Here is a 23539-nt window from a genome sequence, read left to right as displayed (position 1 = left end):
GTGATTCTGTGATTCTGTGATTCTGAGTCCACATTGGGATAGGGAGGAAGGAGCACTGAGGAAGAACACACTGAGGGCCCTTTCCACAGGTTTAAGGATGATGTGAAAATGGCAAACTTGGCATAGAACTCCTTGGGAAGAGGATTTGCACTATAGCATTTCATGGTTCTATTCAGTTATTTCAGAACAAAACACTCCTTCTAAAGGTAGCCCCCTTTTTTCCTTTCCCTGACTCACTGTTCCCAGACTAATGATGCTAATAGGTCACGGCCATTATGGCTAATACACACATAATTTCATAATCAATGTAGTTTGAGAGTCTACTGCCTACCTGTCTACATTAAGAACAAGAACAGGGAAATGAATCAGTACAATGGGACTCTACCTGCACACAGTGTTCCACAATGGGATGTGACACCTTATGTGGTTTGCTGAGACGGCCAGTGAAAAAACAGACTTGGCAAAGGTCAAAATTGAGGCACTTCAGACAGCGATACCTGTGAGGGAAAACAGAAGGATTAAGTTACTTCCCCACAAGTAAGAACTTCATTACCCAGATCCCTGGGTCCTGAAATGCAGAGAAGCACCTTTGTTAGAATAATGTCTTTTCTCAGCTCTCTCTGAGTGTAAGAGTCATTTTGTCCAAATGACAGTGGACTGTTCTCCGGAACCCACTAATGATTTTGACATTACTTATTTGCTGCATTGAAATTCAGTCCAAGGAAGAACCGGTTGTTCTAGCACCATTTTTGAGACTGCAGTTACATCTTCATACGCTTCTTAAGCACCAGCTTATCTCCATTTGCTGCTCTCATGGAACTGTAATATCACTACGTTACTGACACAGGATTTGCAACTTTGCAAAAAACTAAAAATGCAAAAAAACTAAACCTGCAAGCTTACTATTAGTGTGAAGAGAGTAACAGTAAAATGCTTTTCTGAGCATTCTGGTTGGCAGGTAATGGGTAGTGTTCTTTTTATACCATGAGGCCATTTTATACTATTACTTAGATGAATAAGATGCTATGATGGATAACTTAACTAGCTAGTTGATACACCTGATTATGGGACAAAGAACTAAGAAATGTGATACAGAGGTTTAATTGGTTTTAACACTGAACTGCCAGTTTACTTTCAGTATGTCTCCATAAGCATGTCTGTGCTAGTGAACTAAAGAGAAGCAGGATGCAGGCTTGAGCACTAGCCTGTGATGGTTCTCTCTTTTTTTATCTTACTTGTTCAATTAGATTATGTCCAAAGTTTGTTGCTTAATAAAGCAGTTAGAGCCTGTAAGGTATGCAAACAATGGTAAGAACTATTTATGTGGATGCTAAAGACTACAGTAATTACTGACACACCTGAGGCCTGTAATGGGGAAAATTTTGCAGACTCTGCATCTAGCTTGGTGAGAAACCATTTCTGTGGCTGATAATCTGTAACACGTAGGGAGCCACAGGAGAACAGCAGGCTCCGATCTCAGCCAAGACAGGAACTTTTCTTCAACAATTGCTGAGTTCAGAACCTGGAAAAAATACGTCTCAAGTCAGCCACTTACTTGAAAAGAACTGGTGTCTACAATTCCTAATAAAAGCTCTGATATTGGAGTCTGCTAGTATAGACTTACTATTCATGTAAAATGCTACTGGGTTCCAAAGGTTTTGGAACAAATGCAAGTCTTCAGTAGTATCTTACTGACTATCTGCTCTACAGATATAAATCCTCCTATACTAGGAGACTGGTGGATGTTATATGGTGATACACTTGCCATTTTAATCAACCAGCAACATTCAAAATCATTTCCCGGGACATCAGAATTTCACTCACCTCATGGAAACAGCTGTGAGTCGCAATTTCCACACAAGACAGAGTGCAGCTTTCTCCCACAATGGCTGGGATCTGTGTCAAGAAGAAAGGTTCAGAAACACCTCAATAAAAACCAGAGGTTCCCATCATGGTCTGCTGAGATGATGACAGCACACAGATGGTGAAGCAGCTATACAAATGCCATTTTACATACTGTTCTGAAGAAAACCTGTTCATACTCATACCATCCCATGCAATTTCATAGTTCAGTATCTGTCAGAACGATTTGCTTCCAGCTCACTTACTTAAACGGATCAACATACTATTTTACCATACTAGAATACTGAAGGACACCAGGTTTGAACCTCAGGGGCCATCTTCAGAGCCAATTCAGCTGGAAATACCTGTATGCTAAGGCATTTTTCTGCAACTGTAAGCTATCCTAGTGAGTACAGACATCTAAGTTTGCAGTCACTTTAGGAACAGCTGTATGCAGCTGTTCCCATGACCTGTAAGCCCAGGCAAAATGAATGCACAGGAGCACTGATGTGAGTGGTTACTCAGACTGAGAAAAGCTACAGAATTTGATTCTTTTACCTACTTTGTATGGTAGCACCCTTATGTACACAGAGTGCCCTACTGACTTCAGTCTCATAATGTAATAAAACATAAAATGTATCAACCATGTATTTTTTTCTCCTAGATTAGGATACTCCTACAAGACCTGCTGTGTGACAGCACTGCAGGGGCATTACCTGATTTAAGTCTGTTAGCAGGCTTCTCAGGGAACTACGGGTAATCATGGCAACCTTCCCATCAGGGACAGAATAAAACTGGAAGAAAGCTGAAAACAACCAGAGGAAAGAAACTGTAATCCTGGCAGAGGCTAGAGTGTGAATAAGTAGCTAGTGTCTTCTAGCTACTTATTCTCAAACTATCTACATGATGATTACAGACTACCAAATAAACCCCTCAAGAAAGCTCCCCTTTATTGTCTATCTAACAGGCACTCAGTGACGGCTGTGACAATACTTTCTTCCTAAAGGCAGGGGAAAGAGAAGGAAAGCAAGGCAATTATGGCAACTCCTTATTCCTGTCAGCTAAGACAGTTAAGGATGAAGGAAAAAATGAGTTCATTTTCATGGCAGTAAGAAAAATATTTCAATATGTTTATACAAGATATGCCCAATTTAAATTGTGAAGTGTTAATTCCAAATTGTAATTTGGAAGGAAATACACAACATGCAATGGGAGAGCATGAGGTCAATACGCCACTTGTAGTCCATTTGTTCTTCATTTTGAGCATTTAATTCAGGCAGAAATCTTTCTGCTGCACATTGGACTGGGCAGCCTTTGTTATACTTAGTTCTTTAAGCATTTTTGTCTAATATTAAAAGGCCTCTAAAAAGCTTACTGGGTCAAATATATTAAATTGTTTCTAATCCAATGGAATTTAAAACTAGGGGTTTTCTGTTCTTTTCTACTAGGCAAAGAGAACTTGGCTTTTATTTTTAAGTTCTACTTATCTTAAACTTTACTATGAGTTGTTCTGAGACTCTTTATGCAAAGATGGCTACAGACATTGATGGAAAAGTATTCTTCTGCACCAGCCTTTCTCTACAACTAAGCAGTCAACATAATCTTCATTTTGCATAGCAGAACTGTATTTTCTTTTAAAGTAGAAAAATTACAAAAGAGATTTTTCTCAATGTTAAGTATTTTAGGCAGTGTATAAAACCATACATTTCCCACCTCTGTATTTAGCCAGTAGGGTGTCTCCTGAAAGGGCAATTAGGGCAGCTGCAGCAGATCTAGTTTTGATATAACCTGTTCCAGATCTGGGAAAATAAGTTACACTTTGTTCACCGAGAATGAAAAAACTGAAACCTCTAAAGAAAACAATACTGCTATACTTCAAAACTCTTATCCTTTTATATGTATATAACTGATGTTGCATTTTAGTGATATTTTATGTTTAGGACCCTTTGTCACTGAACATAACTACAGAGTTAACTGTTCAACATACCATGGAATCGTAAAACAAAAAGACAGCATTTCCTTCAAAGACCTCACATTTCAATTAAAATGCAATTTTACATTTACAATACATGTCCTAAAAAAATTTCTGCTCTTCATTTGTGGAAAGCCTTCCCAAATATGGAAGAGAAAGCAGTATTACAATCCCGTTTTTGTATTTATCATCAGGCAGCTTCAGTGAGGTCCCAGATCTGCACTGAGCTTCTCTTGGGCTGATTCTCCTTAATTTCACTGCAACTCAATTTAATTAAAAGGATATATGCAGGAGCAGGACTTTAGTTTTGACCATTAGATCATAAAGAATGTAGCTTAGTTTAGAACACAAGTTTGTGACATAGGCATCTAATGAAAAAAAATGTTTCTTTATGTGAAGACAAAGCAGACATGAATTGGAAACTATAAATCAGGAAATTCTGGAATTCTATATTTATTGCTTTTGCAAAGCAGTATTGCACTTCAGAATACGATTACATAAAATTGTCTTCAAGAGTCTTTAGATAAACTGCATTTTTACAGAGCATACTGCATAGAGCTGCAATATAGTCTCTATAAAGTATGAGCTGCACGGGAAATTGTTGGTCAAAAGTTTCTAGATTTTGAATTAATATATTTAGTTTTTTCCAGAACTTTCATAGAAAAAAGTCCAAAATCAAAGCTAAAGTGTACAATCAATTATGTAAGCTTATTAAGTAAGCTACCACACAAACATGGAAAAAGCCCTTATGCGCTCTTGCGATTAAATATTTTCCAGTGTTAGTAGTGGAGAATAGCACTCTACGGAGAAAATGCGATTAGAAGAAAATTGTAAGAAGCTTCTTCTATCCTATATACATGACAAGAAACTTGTGGAGATTTTTTTTTTTAAAGGAAATTATGGAAAAAAATAAAATTACATACTGTCCTAAGAAAACAGAAAAAAAGACCAAGATAGTCCTATTAAGAAGATTCATCTAAATTATTTCCCTAGAGTGCATAAAATTTACAAAATATTCTTGATATTTCTGGCTTTGCTTTTTAATACACCAGTTTATTCTTAGCCTTAACTGTTTTTTTTTAAGTACAAAAAAAGTAATAACATGGGACCTTAAGCAGTAGTGATCATATTAATGAATAGCAGTACAAGAAAAAGTCCTGCAGACCACTTACATCACACTTTCATAAAAAACTTTGCTCTGATGTAGAAGAGAATAAATTTCACTGGTGGTGAATAAATTGTACAATGAATTTAGCTTTTGTCTTTTAAATCTGATACAATTACAAACCCATACCACCTTTAGTGAATTAATTCATTATTCACAAACAATACATGAAAAAAGTATACTGTATGAGTTGCTTCCTAATCATTCCCAGAAACTATTTGCTATTCACAGGAACTAGCTGATGAGCTTAGTTATGAGACAGCAGCTTTGTTTCATAATTGGTTGACGAAATTTTTAAGCTGGAGAAAAATGAATAATGAAAACTGACTGGCAAATTCTTGACCTGTACATTGGTACTGTAATTCAAAGGCAAATACAGCTTCTTTTTCAGGAGTGTATCAGAATATCTTGGCAGTCAAAACAAGAGCTACTCTCTGTAAATCTGTTCACAGAAAAAGCTGGCATGTACTGGCAAACATCGGGACTTCCAGATAATTTTGGAAACATTTGACCACTGGTTTTCTGATAAAGCCTTGTGCCTCATATTCCTTTAGCTGAACTACTCCCATTGTGTATTCCCAGCAAAATACCATCAAAATGGGAGTTTCATAGAGAAATGGTATAAGAGTGGTAGAAACAGACTTAGTCTAGCAGTACTTAATGATGGATTCACATATATGCTTCCTCTCACCTGTCATACATGGCAGCTAGCAGGCTCAACGTGAATTCAGCAGCTCGTGGATCTACCTGGCCTGGTTTCTCTAATCTTGCCCTTTGGAACAGTTCCATCAGTATTTCAGAGAGCTGCTGCACTTTCAGAGAAATCTGCTTTTCCCTCTGGCTCTGTTCACTTGGGAGGATGTGCTGAATCAGAGAAATATCAATCAAATCCACTGTGGGAAATTGAGGGAGAAACGAATGAGGATCCCTGCATTTTCATGAATGGAAGCTGGACATATTTTTATTAGAAGTGCCTAGCTAAGACAATGTAGAATGAAGTCTAAAACAGTATGCAACATCACAAGGAAATAATCTGGGAAAGGTCTTGCTGAGTTTATGGATGTAGCAAAACTTGTGAGGCTACAAAGATAGAACAGCTCAACTAAAATTCCCTGGATGTGATTTTGGGATAGATATGAAGGGAGGGAAAGTAGCACAATAAACTGTATCCAAATTACAGAGGAAAAGAACATGATTAACTGCATCCAAACTACAGATCAAACTTTCATTCTACATATAGATAGCATAAAACTAATGCACCGTTCAGTACTTCAGAAAAAAGCTCACATGGGACTGTGAAAATATTTGATGTAAGCTTTCTCCTCATGCACAAATACAAAGAGAAGGGGAATGCTATGGCCAAGAAAGGGGCAAACAGGATGTATTATAAATGTGTCACAGAAAAACTAATATCTGTCAGGAAGAGAGAGCTACTGCTTCTTAAAGGTCACATTCAGTACCACAGAGGTATGATTAATTGAAATTAACATCAGAAGAGAAAGATTGTAGTAGATTGAAAGTTTGTAGACTGCTGAAGAAGCAGAGAACTTAGAATATGTCACCTATGTTTTTTCCAGCACAGATGGAAAAATATCAGTGTGAGACACTGGTGAATCTCTATTTGGAAACCTACGCACAATTCTGGTCAACGGTGTTCAAGGAGTAGAGGAACCAGGACAGATGCTATGAGTGCCTTGAAGAGACATGGAGGACTAGGCAACAGAGCTAAAGAAAACCAGTACCTGTGTGAATAGGTACTGCATGCTGTGATACTTGGCACCAGGCAGATTTACCATATCAGGGCTGAGATCAGACAAAATACATTCATAGAAGAGCATGCCCAAATTTAAAAATATGGCCAAGGCCAACAAACTAGTCATCTCTTCTGTGCTACCCTGAAGACTTCACTTGCAATGTTGTGCATTTTTGGAAACAGACTGTTTCAGGTGGAAAATTCAAGATTTCCATGCGTTTTACCTCAATATGTAATTTACATCCACTAATTTCAAAGCAAGCTAGGTGACCAGGGCTTTGTTCCATAATTCTTTGCTTGCACAGAATTCTCACTCATGTCAAAGACAAGGAGAATGAGTGCTAGCCAGGTGTTTTCTGGTCTATTTTGTTCTCATTAATACTTATACTAACAATATGTGTCAATGCAGTTTTGATGATCCATGATTATTTCAAATAAATCAGCTTCCAAGAAACACATGAGAATTTGACATTTAATGAGAATAATAATACACTGATAAAGATTTGTAATTGCCAGTAATGTCTACATACCAGTGTTGCAGATTGTAGTAACAATTTGATTCTCCCACACCTTTAGAATTTTACTAATGTATTTTCACTGACATTCAAAAGGGGAAAAAAATCGACTTGTATATGAGGTATTATCTAGCTCTTAAGTGTTCATAATGCATTCTGAGATACTCAGGTGGAAAATGAGAGAGCAAAGTACAATAAGAACTCATGGTGACAGCAACACAAATTTTTTACAGATTCTTCTCCCTGTCAAAGAACAGGATTCTCTCCATTTACTAACACTGGCACAGACTTTGAACCGAGCGTAGTTTTAGGGCTGTTCTGTAGATGGAGCTCTGAACATCACCGAAAGCCTCTGTGAAAGAAAACAAACACACGTTACAACTGAGTGGTTTGTTTCAAAAAAATCCAAACAAGCAAACAAAAAAAAAAAGGAAGGAAAGAAAACCAAATTGTCTAACTAAAAATAGCCACATTTGGACTCACAACACTTTGAATTAAAATTTTGAAAAAAAAATTAAAAAAAAAAACATTTTCTTTTTTCCAATAGCTTTGTGGGGAAAATGGTCTCCATATGACTAGTGATACAACAAATCTTAAAAATAGTATTTAACATAGAGAGTACACTCTCTTCTTTGGGAATCAAGTCTATTCAGGGACAAGAATGATATGCACTGTGAATACTTTTAGCCAAGATCATAATGAAATAATATTTCTTCAGGCAAAATTGTTTCTTAATCAGAGATGCTCTTCTGCAAGAAACAGTTTGTCAGTCTGCACAACAGGGTTAGTGTTCTGGATGCATATCGTTTCAAGTATTAAGCAAATTTTCTGTCAAGATCAACATCTGTGACTCTCTCAGAAGAAAATAAGCAATTTACCAGAGCAACTGGTTTTGACACCTCTGCTTTGTAACCCCATTCAAGATGCTCCACTAAATCCCATACCTTTACATGATTTCAGCTCATTCCTTTCACATCACTAAAGCATGTTTTTCTGAGTGGGAAGTAAGGGCTTCTGAACATGACATATACCTGGTACTTCACACACATATCTAGAACTTCAAGACAAAAAAAAAAAAAGGGGGCTTGTTCACAATAGCTTTAGAAACTAGAAGGGGATTTATCAGTTATACTCCTGTCCTCAGAGAGGAAGAATTACTCACAGTTGATTAATGTCAAAGATAAGCAACAAATACATGTAACTGGGTAGAAATAACTGATGAAACTCTCTACCTGTTTAGTCTGGAAATGACCCAATCTGTGTGCAACAGTTTCCCACAAATGTACCAGATTAATGTTAATAGTCAGCAAATTATGGGCTCTGCTGTTTCCCAGATGCTGCCTAAGATATAGAAATAAGCCAATATCTGCTATACCATCTGTTTAGGCCTGCTCTTGTCATATTATGTTTTGTGATATTATTTGGAGATTTAGTGTAGCATGTCATACCATGTGAAAAATGAATTTTGACTTCCATGCATCATCATTTCTCTTTCTTCAGTAAACAGATCCAAAGCTCTTTTTAAAGTAACAGAGAGACTACCACAGTTTTCAGTAGGCTATAGATTAAATTCCAAATGCTTATTATTTCAAATACAAATGTTAGAAATATACACACGATCCAAATCAAGCACCTTTTGTGTGCATGATGACTTTGTAAGTGGAGGGAATCTGTTTTAGTAGCCATCTGCTACTCAGTTCAAGTCCATCCTTATAGATAAAATGTGGCCTCAAAGTAGGCCATTCAGTGCCTGTCAAGCAATAGTTCCAGAATTAACTTGCAATAGCACACAAGTGAAACAGCAGGCAAAGAAAAAAAAAAGCCCAAATTAAGTACAAACTATTTTAGGATTATTATTTATGAGAGGCTGTTTGGGGCCTCACAAACTCTTTCACTTCTCATAAGGACGGAACTTTCCCTTTGGACAGAAAACCAGCATGTAATCATTCTGCAGTGGATCGAATTTCACCTCAAGACTCATAAATGCCCTTTGTTGAGAAGCTGACAAAGGAATTCTAAACACCTATGGAAAACAGTGCATTGTTTCCTGACACCTCCAGCTGGTTACCTGCTAGTTCTGTATTTTGCACTACTGGTTATATAGCAGATCTGCTAAGATTTTGCACTCAAAAAGGGACTGTATGGCCATCCTTCGTGCTGTTCTAGAATATGTGAAGAAAACCTTATCATATACATTAAACTAGGGAACATGGCTCCTGTGCGCCTGACCGTTCCATAAGCCAATGTGATAATGGCAGTGAAGGTGCCAGGACAGATCCAAAAATAAAAGTAGGATAGCACAGCTGTATTATTTGTAATTTATGTGTTACAGCACAGAGATTTTGAAAGTGGCATGACTTCACCACTATTTATTAGTTTGTGTCCAAACAGACACAGAAATGTCCCTTGAGAAAAGTTGGGAAAAAAAGGAAAAAAAAAAGAAAAATCCTTACCCTGCAAATCTGGATCCATTTGAAATGAACAGATGGCATCAGACATTCTATAAAGAAACAAGACAAAGTGTAAAACCACATTTTATAAACAGAGACATATCAAATCATTCAAATCAAGCCTTTTAATCTGAAAAATTTACCGATGCCTTTCAGAGATGAAATTAAACAGAATTACATAAAACAGCATAATAGTTTTGGTGCCAAGGGCAGAGAAACTCCAGAAAATTACATGCTCTCTGCTCAGGATAAAGTAGGAGTAACTCTAGCAACTGCAAAATTGTATTGGGGGAAAATAGCCCCCAAAACAGTTTCAAGTACAGGAAACGGGATGTTTCACTATTGAAGAGTCTGGTGTTTACATACAGGATTACTACAGAGTCCACAGTGTATAATTTCAGGTCAGAAAGGGCATACCTTTACACCAGAATCTTCCCAAGATTCATTGACTGCAATTGCTCACAAGTCTATTTTTTAAAATTTTCAAACTGAACTAAAGTTTTCAGCGGACCTGCCACTATTTCTTTTTGAGCTGAGAAGGAAAGGAAAAAAGGAAGCATAACTATGAATCTACTACTTTACACAACCCCGAAAGCAAAAGTAATTATGTCCCTAATAATAATAGAAACTGAATGTACCCCCTCAGGATTTATTTCATTAATCCTCTAAATGACATATTTTTAAACATTAAAATATAAAATATATATTCAGTATAGTAACTGTCTTTCAGTTAATATTACAGTTGAAAAACACTAGGTATAGCAGATCTAAGTTACACGAGACTCCAAAAGCCACATACATGGCTTATAGCAGCAAAAAAAAAAAAAAGGAAATTTGCTAAAATAAATAAAAATTAAATAGTTGGAAATAATCTAAAACTTAAATAATAAATTTGGTATTAAATCTGAACTTATCCAAATGTTCACTTTTTTCCATTTTTCCAGCAAGTCATTGATCATTTGTCATAAACATGACAATACCAGCCAAATATGAAGCACAAATTTTCAGTGACCTATAATTGAGTCTACCATAAATGTTCTTCTCCCCATTTTAATTGGTGAAAGCTGCAAGTTTGTGTTTCAATCTCTAAATAATCTATAAATATTTAAAATTATGGAATATAGATTTACTTTAATTACTTCTTCATTTAAGACTACAATGTCACGGTTCTTATTGAAGTAGTTCTTTGAAAGAAATACCACTACATTTCTTTTTCACAATTCTTCTGTTTTCTTCCTTACTAAAGTTTAGAGGTTGGACTCAACCCCAGGTTCTGCATGACTGCAGTTCTGCCCAACATTTACACAACCATGTAACTTTGCTCATACTCCTAAACCAAGTGCAGCAGTATTTGCCTCTGCATAGCCTGATAGAAATGGGAAATCAATGGAATCAGAAGATTCTAAGCAATGAATTAAACATAAGAGTTTAGTGAAAGCTACATATACCAACCTGAAAGATAGACTTACAAACACACAGCTTGCCTCATGCTTTCCACCTTTTTTTCTTTCCACCAGAGGTACATAAAATAAAGCAAGAGGATGAATGTAAAAATACACAGGTTAAACTCACTTAAATTAGAACTCACTAATTAGAATTTCCTCACTCAAATAAGAACAGATCCACTGACTTCACTGAATTACACAGCATGCATAATCTATTAGCATTTGATACTTACTGTAAGATGACAAGCTCTCTATCCAGTACAGCGCAATGTCTAACGTTTACATTGCCCATATGGATAAACACACTATACTCTTGTACTAGGGTATGAATGGTCTCAAAGTTAAGTATGTGTTTGTATGTTTTACCAAACTGACTGACATTGCACAACATCATAACACCATACCCATGAACCCTCTCTCCAAAAAGTTATGAGAGGCATTATTAAGAGTCTACATTTTTATCTATAAAACTCTATGGAATAGAGTCCAGATCTTGACTGCAGTAGGAGAGCTTGGATGAAATGAACAGGATCTACTTCAGTGTTAGCTCATCTACTTTATAACGAATATAGCATGAAACCAGAAGCAGCATCTGCCTGACAAAACGTCAAATCAGAACCAACTCTGCTCACTGATACATTCTTTCAGTCAGTGTGTTGTCTTTCAGCTACATCTGCACTTTATTAATAATTAAAAACACTTCTACAAAACAAAAAAAATTTAAATTAATTACAAATGTACAGGAAATAAATTTTTTCAATTATAAACTGCAATACTATTAACACAAATACTGTTATGTGTAGCCTTATTTTCAATCCTATTGGAATGTGCAAAAAAAGTAACGTTTGATTACTTATATGTATTTCATTGGCCTATTCAGGTTCTCAGAATACATACTTTAGCAAATAAAATACATTTTTAAACATGCTACATAATTAAGTTAAAGTATAGAGAAAGACAAACCAGATCAAATAAGGCAGAAATCAATCTCCCAGCAGATGAATTGACTTGATCACAGAGGCCTTCCTTCTTTTGAAATCAGACAACATATGATCAACATTTTAAATACGCATAAAATAAACTACAATTACTTTTGCTTCCTGTGGAGGGTGAAAACATTCTATGCTGTGTTCAAAGGACAAAATTATTGTGTCCTCTTAAATACAGTAATAGCACTTACCTTCCTCTCAGCTACTTGCTGAAGGCCCAGAACTCAGATGACACCACCAGTGAAGTCCAGTAGTTTTATAGCACTTAAAAAGGTGACTTCAAGACACAGTTCTAAAGGTTTTGCTTTTAAATTAATGCTGTTCACAACAAATGCCTGCCAAAGGCCCAGATCAAAGTATCAGGTAATTGTCTAAGCAGTCAAAACAGAGAACACAAATTAATTAGTAATAAATATCATTAATTATTAAAGACAAAACTTCTTTGATCTTTGTTTCAAAGCAGTTTTTTCTATGGTTGGAGTGCAATATTTCTAAATTGAGGGGCCTTTACTAAGCATCTCCCAGTTGCTGAGGAACAGTGTTGCTATAGAGACTGAAAATGAGGTGGAAGCTGGCACAATAATGCAGAAAGCACAGTGTGCTGTAACAAACAGTTGGTGCAACTACACAAAGAGGAAAAATAGTAAGTCCTAGTAGTAATGTCCTAGAGTAAGAATTGTTCAGACCAACCAGAAAGTTTACACACTCTTCAGTACACCCAGATGCTAGGGTTTATGCAGAATACATATAACATTTGTAAGACACATATATTTATTTTAAAACCTTTTTTCATAAATTTTTCCACAGTTACTCTAACACCCAGGTAGTAGGATTCATCAGTGCTATGAATACCCTGCATACATAGCATTACTCAGTAACTTGTGAGAAAATCTGTACCAGAAACTACTTGTTACTTGTAGAAAACCCAAACTTAGTGAAGACTAAGTCTATCACTGTGTTACAACTGGAACCACCTTTGAATATGTTACCATATTTTAGCTTTCCTATTATTGCTATTCTTTCTTTCTCTCCTAAGCAAAACCTAGGAAAAACTTTTACCATTCTGTTAATCTTCCATGAGCAAAAACCTGAATTTCCCTTTTTAGGCAGTCTAATTAGAATAATTTAGACACAAGAGCCATACAAGCCATTTGTTTTGTCTTTCTCCTCCCCACCTCTGAGAAGAAATTCTTTGCCTGAGGTTTTCGGGTAGTGACTCAGAAGTCCAGTAAGCCTGCTTATATATTGCAGAAACAATTTCCTTCTCACTAACAGCTGTGCAGTGCTGGTGCTTGAACTGCAGTCTGTTTGAACTACTATCTCCACAGGCAGAATAAAGAATCCTAAGATCCTGCCAAATCATATTCCATACAGAAAAAAACAAATGTAAATAGACATTAGAGAAGCTAACTTTTCCTCTCCTGTCTTGGAGAAGGAGATATGGAACAAACCAGGTAGTTAATAAGGACTACTGGTAGCATCCTTACCTGCTATGCTCTCCTGAGACATCTGCCTCCAGATGCTTCTCAGAGACCCAGCCAATTTTTTGCACATACGTTATTAGAAACTAATTCCCTGGAGACCACTTCCTCATGAAATTAATGATTCTTAACCACACTCTTGAAGACTTTTTACAACACCCTGCAACTCCCATGTGAACTCTTCCATGAAGATACTTGCAACATCTCAGTTCCTGTAAATGTTTCTCTCCCACATACATTTCACATAAGAAATTACACTCTTCCAACTCCCTTGTGATACTCCAGCTTTCTGTGCTCCTCTTTCTAAGACTGGTGAGACACTCCTCATTCTGTCCACACCAGCTAACAAATAAACTCCTGTTGGTTTCCTCATGTAAGAAGAACTCTACCCCTGTTCAGAGTTTGAACCTCCACTTGAACAGAAAGAATTAATGTATTCCAACTATATATATCTGATCCAAAGAGCAGGAAACTTTCTACTTTTCTTTAAACACTCACATCTGATAAAAAATTAGCAAATACAATAACATTTCATTTTACACAGTCTCCACCTTTTAAGACACCAAAGATGTGCAAGTGAAAGTGGTTCCTCAACAATCCTGTTCAAAGACTTAATTAACTGCATGTTTGACTTAAAACATGAGTTGTCCCTATGAAACTCATGAAATAAATAAAAAACATGAAGACAAAAAAGATCTTGTCACTAAGGAGATGTATGCCTTTAATTTTTTGTGTTAAAAAATCAAATTTGCCTGAGAATATATATTGTTACACAAGTACTGTGTTTCATTACACCTGAAGAAAGAATTTGGACTTATAAAACTGCTACTCTGTGTGTGAAAATCTTGCTCAAAATTGTCATAATATGAACATTTTAGACATTAAACTATGTTTTCAAAACAATTTATTGGTCTGAAGAAATAAGTTGTTGGATGTAAATGAAATCCTAGACTCACTAAAGTTTTAGGAATTTTGCTTTGGTCTCTAGATTAAGAATGGTTTTGAAATATTTTTCTGCCTACATATTTCCATGTTTTTTATGAGGAAGATACTGTAAAAGCTATAATAATGTTTATCCTTTCTTTGTAGTTTGCTCTTTTGAGCACTGGAAACATTTTTCTAGTATATGGGAATTTTCAGCATTTTCTCCTCCAGACAGCTCTGGCTAAAGTGAGCCAGTAGGCAACGCTTCCATATCTGTAAAAAAGGAAAAACAGCACATATTTTTGCCAACCTCCTACAATACTTACACATGCAAGTAAATAAGCAGGGTACTTCTGTATTAATTGAATAGTAAGGCACCTGATACTAATGTCACAAGAGTAGGCCACAGCTAAGCAGTTAGCTGCTAGCAGTGGAAAAGCCCTCTGTTTAGTGTTTAAAGCAGCCACAAGAAGAATGAGACAGCTCTACAGAAAAGCAATGCCATAGAAGTAGAGAGCAGACAGGGAGGGATATCCTATCCAACTGGGAATCTCCTGTCTGAGTTAATCAAGGTGATGATTAGTGGAATAATTAAACCCTGCATTTATCAAGAAAATCTTAATCATGTCTGTAGTCCTTTCCTGAGAAACAAGCATGGATAACCAAAAGGCTTATGTGCTCACTAAAGGCCCTGGGCATCAAGCTCTACATAGTTTCCCCATTCTTCAGCCTGCCCTTAATGCAGAAGAACAGCTCATAAGCGCTGATATAAAAGAACTGGAAAGAATTTGAAGGAAGGGAGAAAGGAAACTAACTAGTGAAAAGGCCTGTAGGACATAAAAGTAGAAAGCAATGGCTGGAACATTGGGAAAGTGCAGGGATTTTGGACCTGAGAATAGGGAAGAAGGGAGAAAACAAAAATAAAACACACTTTAAAGTTCACCTGTTCTTATTTTGATGAATGATTCTTCTTTCCTATATAATCTTAAGAGGACAGAGAACTTGAAAAGCAAAAAAGTACGAAAATCAGCACAGCAAGTTTTGGGAAAAGATGTGGGTGATTTATTCTGTACAGGAAAATTAGATTGTGCATTCAGGGGAGTTTTGCCATGGCAGTATCATGTAGCCTACAGCCTTCCCACGTGCTCCTAAGTATTGTAGACAGTAAAGAGTAGTAAAGTATGATAAAGAATAGCTTCAAAAAACATAGAGTAGGACATATGGTGAAAGTGCTTTTCTAACAACAGTTACTTGGGTTAAAAAGATTTTATATTTACTAATAGCCTAAGATAAAATGTGTCATGCTAAATGTATTATTTATGCTCAGCTTTTATATTCATGATCTGTGAATGACACAATAGAAACAAGGTTGCTACCATGCTTTTCCTATTACCATGCCCAAGGCACGGTCAGGATACATTAGACAAGAACTTGTTATTTATATTCCTTCCTGAAGGATTTTATATCCATTTTAAACGAAAGGGACATAAAATAAGAATCCATTAGTTAAATTCTCACTTAAAACTTGATCTCATATGATACGGGGAGAAAAACCCACCTTGATGCAAAGATCTTTTACTAGTGATTTCATCAGCTCCATATGGATGCATTTCTTTTATTTCCTTTAGTGCAATGAGTTTTTCCTGAATGGCAAAAAAACCTCCAGTTTTAATATTACCCATTGTTTTAATCCATTGTAATCTCTAGCACAAATTTAAAATATGTTAAAATAATCCTTACATGTTACTAATATGACTGAAGATCACAAAATCTGATTGAAGCTAGAATGCAGAGTTTGGGACCAGTCTTTTTAGTATTTTAATATTTAGTCAAATTAAATTATTTTTGTCTCACTAAGTGAAAAGAAGTTCATTATGAAATTACTGTTCACTGATCTTGTATTTTCTAAAAAATCCCTAATTCTAGTAAAATTTGGTCTTCAGGCAGAGTCACAGCCATAAGGATCACAAAAGATATGACTCCTGGCATAGAACTACTCTGAATGCCATACAAGCAAAATCAACATCAGCAGCATAGAATATAGAAACATTAAATTAAAGCTAATATTTCTGTTTTGCACAAAGCCTGCAGAACTTCGGAGTGCAAATTCTACACTTACACAGGTAAACTTATTTTATCATCTTCTTTTTCACAACAGAACAGTTGTCTGTTCATTTCAATATAGAAATTCTACCTTTCACTTATAAATACCTGGTATTTGTCATGCATAAGTGCATGTGTGCAGTTTGTATGTCTAACATTTGCAGTAAAGGTCTCAGTATGTAAAGTTATATTGCAACGTATGCATAGGTAGCAGAATAGGCATACTGTTAGATACAAGAAATCATCACCTGAATCAGCTCATGGGCCAAGCGTCCCAGAACTTCTTGGGTTGTTTCATTAATTTCTAATTCTGTCATGACTTCCCAGTTACCATTCTGGAACCTCACTGGCATAGAGAAGACAATTCCTTTAGGAACACAAAATTGACCTGAAGAAGAGGGAAAAAAATGACCCAAACATAATATTTCTGATTAAAAACACACCCTCACCAATGTCAAGATTAAGTTCTACAGACTTCCAAAAGTCTGCAACTGTAAGATCTTAGTGTAAAAAGAGACTGGCTTTTTCAGTGTACAGTTCAAAAACTAAAGAGTTCTCCTTTTACTGTAATATTGTATTTTAGTTAGATGTACATGAACTATAGAATCGTAGAATAGTTTGCGTTGGAAGGGACCTTTAAAGGTCATCCAGTCCAACCACCCTGCAATGAGCCGGGACACGTTCAACTAGATCAGGTTGCTTAGAGCCCTGTCCAACCTGACCTTGAATGTCTCCAGGCTCTGGGCAACCTGTTCCAGTGTTTCACCCCCCTCATTGCTAAAAAATTCTTCCTTATATTTAGTCTAAATTTACCCTCTTAGTTTAAAACCATTACCCCTTGTCCTATCGCAACAGGCGCTGCTAAAAAGTTTGTCCCCATCTTTCTTATAAGCCCCTTTAAGTACTGAAAGGCTGCAATAAGGTCTCCCCAGAGCCTTTTCTTTTGCAGGCTGAACAACACCAAATTTCTCAGGCTTTCTTCATAGGAGAGGCGTTCCTGATCACTTTTGTGGCCCTCCTCTGGACCTGGTCCAACAGGTCCATATCTTTCCTGTGCTGTAACACAATTGTTGTAACAATTTTACATCTTAAAAAGGGGAAAAAACACATTTTCTAAAATTTAATACAAGGGTTAAATGGCTGTTGTGAAATGTTCCATGTATTGGTCCACGTAACCACATAAGAAGAACAAGCTTTTATAGCTTAGGCTCTAAGTCCTTGTGCAAAACATATACACCATAAAAACATTTAAAATAAAAGACTAAGAGACAATCTGCAACAAGACAATATAAACCTGAGAGATGCTTGTAAGAAGTGAGTATCAAATTACAAGCTCTGGAGAGCAAAATTGCTTAGATTTGCAGGTTCTCATGCTGAAACAATCTCTCAGCCTCCCAGTATATCATTATTTGTTGTACAAGTTTTTATTGAATTAAAAATCTTGATAAAAAAATAACATTATACATACTGGGGAAACCTACAAGAAAATATGTGAAGCAAAAGTAGATTTACCTTCAGTAAGTATTCCCACAGAAACGATCTCTCCAGGAGGAGAGCCATGATACCAGTATTTCAGTGCAGTCGCTACTGCATGAGCAGGTAACATTCCTACACAATGACAGACCCGGGAACTCAGAGAACTCTGCGCAGACAGAAATTCTGAATGCATCCATTCACTACCAATGGAAAAAGAGGAGGGGGGAGGCAGGGGGGAAGGGAAGGAAGAAAAAAAATAAGATGACTGCAGGAAGAGTGGTTTTCTAGAAAAAAAAAAAAACAAAACTGAACCTGAGGGAAGAAAATAGTCAAAACTTATTTGAACTGCACTGCTGAAGGCAAGGCACTTAAAGACAGAAAAAATAGGGTCTAACAAAAAGTGTCTCAAAAAGTAACAACAAGCACTAGCTATCTATGAAAGTCAGGTCATTTACTCACGTCATAACCTCTATTATTATTATTTATACATATTACCTTCTTATGTAAGAACCCACCCATGAACCACAATTCCCCTGTGTTAGGCACAGTACAAGTACAGAACAAAAGAAATGCTTGCTGCCGCCCCGTAAATGCTAGGTTTAGACCAGAGTGGCAGCTCCATACAGCCAGGCCTGTGTCACATCTGCTGTCCTCTCACTGCACCCATTTTTTGTCAGCTACTTCTCTTTCGACAAGAAGCTATTTGGCTGCCAGATGTCCTTTTTTGCATATGTCACAAATTGTCTGTTTTAGGAAACTGACACATTAGTGTGCTCAGGCCGCATGTTCAATGGAATTCAGGTACAGACGCAGATATACGTTTAGTATTATTTCAGAGTTTATTCATGCATACTAGACATTTAAGTCACTATCTGGACTTTCAATCCTTCTTATAGGCTGCTCCCTTATATGATAGAAGAGAAACACACTTAATAAGCAGGAAAATATAGATGAAGTTGGCAGAAGAATCAGACCTATATATAGCACTAGGAACTACTCAACTTCTTTTGCAGACTGAGTACTTCAACTTGAGTTTTCCTTTACGTACAGCGCTAATCAGTAAAGACAAATCTTGAACACAAAAACCTTTCTTGATGTTTATTAAACAGTTCAGATAAACACAGATTAAAACAGTTATTTAGTTTTACTTTAAAAAAATAAATCTGTAGTGTACCTATCATAAATCATATTCAACAAAGGATGTGGAAAGTTAGCTGGGCCCCAAATAGCACAGTCATATCCATAAAGTTTTGCATGTGACAAATCAATGTAGTTACAGCCAGTAATATTGCCCCAAACAATCACGTCTTTAACTCCTGTAACAGAGGAGAAGATGTAGATTAAGAGACAGACAAATACTTTCACAATGTAGGCTGGACTAAATGAAGTCCCTTTCAAGATGAATTATTCTTCAGTTCAGTGTCCTGCCTTGACAGCAGAAATTATTTGATCTGAAAAATGCAACAAGGTTCTCCATAACACATGAAACCTCACCACAAGCTGAAAAAGGAACTTTAATTTATATCATGTTATTGTACATAATAGACAAAACCTAGTAAATACTTAGCTTTTTTGTTGTTGTTGTTTTTACCAAAACAAATCATATTGCAAACATACAGTAATGTTCCTTTTAAAATCCTGTGCATGCAAATATAAAATGCCTAACAGTAAAAAAAAAAAAAAACTGAAAAAAAAAATCTACCTGCTTTGGTGCAAAAGGAATTTCTCAAATAACCTGCTGGTAGGCTGCTCAGCCTATTAACTTGCATTTCTATTTTATTAGGCTCCAAAATATCTAAACTTGTCACTGATGACCAGTTCCTACTGCTGCAGCATTCAAAGAATGCTGATGCTGAGCAGGCTGTTGGAGCACACCTTTGCTATGAAGTGCAGAACCGTGCACTTCAGGTATGACAAACCTATAAGCTATAACAATGACCTAAGAAAGCAAGCTAATTAACCTAGAAATAATACTACAGTACAGATCTGCTATACACTCATTACCTGCACAGCAGTATGTTGTCATGTTTACTCACAGCTAGTTTGTGTGTCTCCAAAATAACAATGCGCTGCAGAGTGCAAATGCAATCTTGAAGCCCTAGCTCCTGATCTGCAACACAGCTCAGTCCTCCTTAGTATATTTACAGCATGAAATACACATCAGAATGGCAGGTCTGTGTCCAAGAGTTAGTAAAAGAATTGACATTCACGGGATCAGGCATAGATCCAGAGAGTGGTAAGCACAGAGAGCAGTATCACTTGCTAGTCACACCCTGACATTCTGTGCAGCCATGCAATTCAGCGGGTGCACTGCTGTGCTTGCATTTCTGTTGGCACATCAACTGTGTTCTGCAATGAAATATGTAATCCCAAAGGTGTACACCCACCTAAAATTAGCCAAATGCTACCAAAACACATAAATACTCACCTGATGCATTCATATTCAGCTTCCTGGCCAGCATGGCTTTAGCTGCATGTTCCCAGGATGTCGCAACAGCAATGACATTTTCAGGCTTAATGGATGGGCCATATGTCATAATCATCATCGCCTTAAGGTTTACAAAGGTTTTTCCTGATGAAATTACTTTGACTTCACTCTTAGCATTCTTCTCAATCAGAGGAGCATATACTTGACAGATCTCACTCACTTCTCTGATGTAGTTCTCTAGGGACTGTACTTCCAGGTTTAAGAGGACATCGTCAAGAATAATGATAATATCAGCTTCAATAAAAGCCTCATCTATTGCAGTGTGCTCTGAAATACTGCGGAGGAGTGGGAACGCCATGTCTTCAGCTTCCATTACAATACCACAAAGAACTTCCTTAAACTGGTCAGTGTCAAGTAGATGGATACTGATTTCTGTAGTCATCCCAAACACTTCTCCACTTGCCAACAGAGGGATCAGCTGATAACAGATTGGAGCTGATGCACTGATAAGAGAAGGATATAGAAAAATTATCGCTAATGACTAGGTACTGCTTGTTTGGAAGTATTACATAAATAAACACAAAGACCTTCCTTTTGTATTTGATTATGTTTAAATGGACTATTAGTTTGGATGCTTTGTTGCTCTTTCTGTCATTTTAACAGGTTAAAAACTGAAACACTTGGGTCCTCTATTCATTTGAAGGTTTTTTCATTGTATACATTTCAGTTGATACTGTCACCTAAAAACTGGTATCTTTAAAGAACGACATTTTTTTAAGGTGCTCTGCTACGACTACCAGAAATACAGAAACTTCTAAAGCTAGAACTGCAAGAGACTCTTTACTTATTTAAATATTTCCAAAAACATTTAATGCAAGATAGTTGCACTACAAAACTCTTAGCTTGTTTTGTAAATACTTGCTTTGCCCTAAGGTGATCTGGGGTTTAAAACGTTGCCTGTTCACATTCCTCACTTAAACTAGTGCAAAATGTAACAAAATTAGAAATAATTTCTAAATTATACACTGAATGCTCATAGGGAGGGGTGCAGAACCTAATTCAAATCAGCAAATTATAGGGATTAGTGTTTAACTTCAGATGGTTACATCTGTTATGTGTGATACGAAAAAGTGCATTCTTCTGAAGCTGAGAGAAACTTCATAGATATTCTTTTCACTCTCACCTGGTCATCCAGATCTGCAAAGGCTTGATAAGACTTTTAATCTCTTCCTCCTCTTTTTCATTTTCAATATGTGCCTGCAGGTTCTCCTCAGCAATGTCTAACATCTCCTCACTCAACATCTTTGAGGTGATGCCATAATAGCGCTAAGAACAAAAAGGATGATCTCTAATCAAATGACAACCCAAACACAGCGAAGTAACATTAGAAAGGATAGCTTAAGTTTACATTTGAAGGAGGAATAAAGAACAACAATTTTGTAAGAAAATGTAAAACATAAGTTTACAGTATTAAAGGCAGCTCATTACCTGAGCATATTCCAGAAAATCATTAACTCCTCCCAGAAGGAGACCTCTCCCTCCACGGTCCAACAATTCTCTCCAAACGATAGGAGACTGTCTGTGTTCCCATCCATTTGTTTCACAAATGTCATGAAGCCACTGCTGATGTAAACATCCCCACCAAAAGGTTTTAATACTTTTTCACATTTGCTAACACTTAAATTTTACAGCTATAAACATTATTTCCTCTCAATACATAATTACAACATGCTTCACAATCTATGTACCAGTGCACGCAAAATGAGGGAGTAACACAAAGCAAGGCATAGTGATATGCTGTGATACCTCAGCAAAAGAGCAAAAGGTCTTACTTCTGCCTGATTTTACTGCTGTAATTTTGCTCAGTTGTCTTAGCGGTACTGAAGATAGCAATGTTGTGAAGCAGAAAGTAATCTGGGATCTCCTATTGAGCCACAGAAGGTAAGTAAGATGCAGAGGTTAATTGCTATTCACTTAACTGTTTGAGTTACTTGGCTGAGGTGTCAAGGAAAACATAAGAGGTAATCAAATCATGGTACTATCTCGTGAAATAATACTGCCATTTTTTCAGTTCCTTATAGAGATTACAGTGTAGACATGGCAACATGGGTACAGTAAAAGTTCTCAGTAAGGCCCATCCACACTGCAAATAAAAATGTGAGATTTAACGTCATACTTCCCTTGTAATTCAAAGACCTTGAATGCCAGAAATGCTCTTAACAAGTAACATCTCTGAAGGCATATGCAATCACAGTGTGCAAAAGATTTACAGGCTGAGCAGCTATTCATACCCAATAAAAAAAATAATAAACTTGAACTTTTTACTGACAAAACACAGTAAAAGGCTGGCCCACATTTTGTGCCCATCTTCTGTGGCAAGACTCATGAGAATACCAGTCTCACAACAATCAAACCTCTCATCTGGCTGGCTCTTGTGGCCAAAGCTACTTCTGAAGCACCTCTACCCACATATCAAAAGGCTAATATAGGAGGAGAAGAAGCATATTACAGATAAGCACATCTGTTGCTTTGTAGAGCACTGGGGCACCTACCGATGACTAAATTTACAATCCCTTACCTCCCATTTGTCAGGGTGCTGAGTGATCTTGTGAACCCTGAAGTCTGGCAGGTTAGCCTGGAGATAGTCAGCAAGGAGTTCAACTTTGGCATAGTACGGGCAGTTTGCCTTACCTGTGAACACAGCCACACAACCACCGATGGAAGATTTTGTGACATTAACTGATATAAGTTTAAACAGGCCAAAGTTTTTTTAATTGTTGCAATTTAAAAAATTATGCAACCAGCACCCCGTGAGTTCCCAGAAAGTAACAGGACAAGCATATGAGCCAGAAAAGAAATGATAATTTCGAAGATGAAACAGCCTTTTCAGTCAGCGTTTCAGGGGCTGAGGAGGCCACCCCGGGGCGGACAGCAGCACAGAGGCAGAAGCCCCCACAGCGGGATGAGGGGAGAAGGCTGGCTCGGAAGCGGCTAAG

The 23539-nt window shown here is 36.8% G+C and overlaps 2 protein-coding genes across 2 annotated transcripts; both read right to left on the bottom strand.

Annotated features, from left to right (window-relative positions):
- Nucleotides 1–385: 385 nt before the first annotated feature.
- DYTN (dystrotelin) lies at nucleotides 386–9746 on the bottom strand (the record flags this gene model as incomplete). Its single annotated transcript, XM_010083260.1, has 8 exons — nucleotides 9701–9746; nucleotides 7525–7599; nucleotides 5671–5872; nucleotides 3556–3641; nucleotides 2559–2647; nucleotides 1825–1896; nucleotides 1359–1522; nucleotides 386–497 (listed from the first exon to the last, which is right to left on the bottom strand). Coding segments are annotated over exons 1-8 (846 nt in total), but the record flags the coding sequence as incomplete, so codon positions are not given.
- A 5031-nt stretch (nucleotides 9747–14777) lies between these two features.
- Nucleotides 14778–23282, bottom strand: MDH1B (malate dehydrogenase 1B, NAD (soluble); the record flags this gene model as incomplete). Its single annotated transcript, XM_010083259.1, has 9 exons — nucleotides 14778–14809; nucleotides 16095–16179; nucleotides 16888–17027; nucleotides 18152–18315; nucleotides 19290–19431; nucleotides 20544–21046; nucleotides 21727–21869; nucleotides 22032–22166; nucleotides 23122–23282. Coding segments are annotated over 9 exons (1505 nt in total), but the record flags the coding sequence as incomplete, so codon positions are not given.
- Between the last annotated feature and the right edge of the window lie 257 nt (nucleotides 23283–23539).

The sequence above is a fragment of the Pterocles gutturalis genome, unplaced genomic scaffold (assembly GCF_000699245.1).
Source record: "Pterocles gutturalis isolate BGI_N339 unplaced genomic scaffold, ASM69924v1 scaffold28900, whole genome shotgun sequence".
NCBI classification, from domain to species: Eukaryota; Metazoa; Chordata; class Aves; order Pterocliformes; family Pteroclidae; genus Pterocles; species Pterocles gutturalis.
Note: the sequence above shows the minus strand (reverse complement) of the source record. Positions and strands in the feature narration are given on the sequence as shown.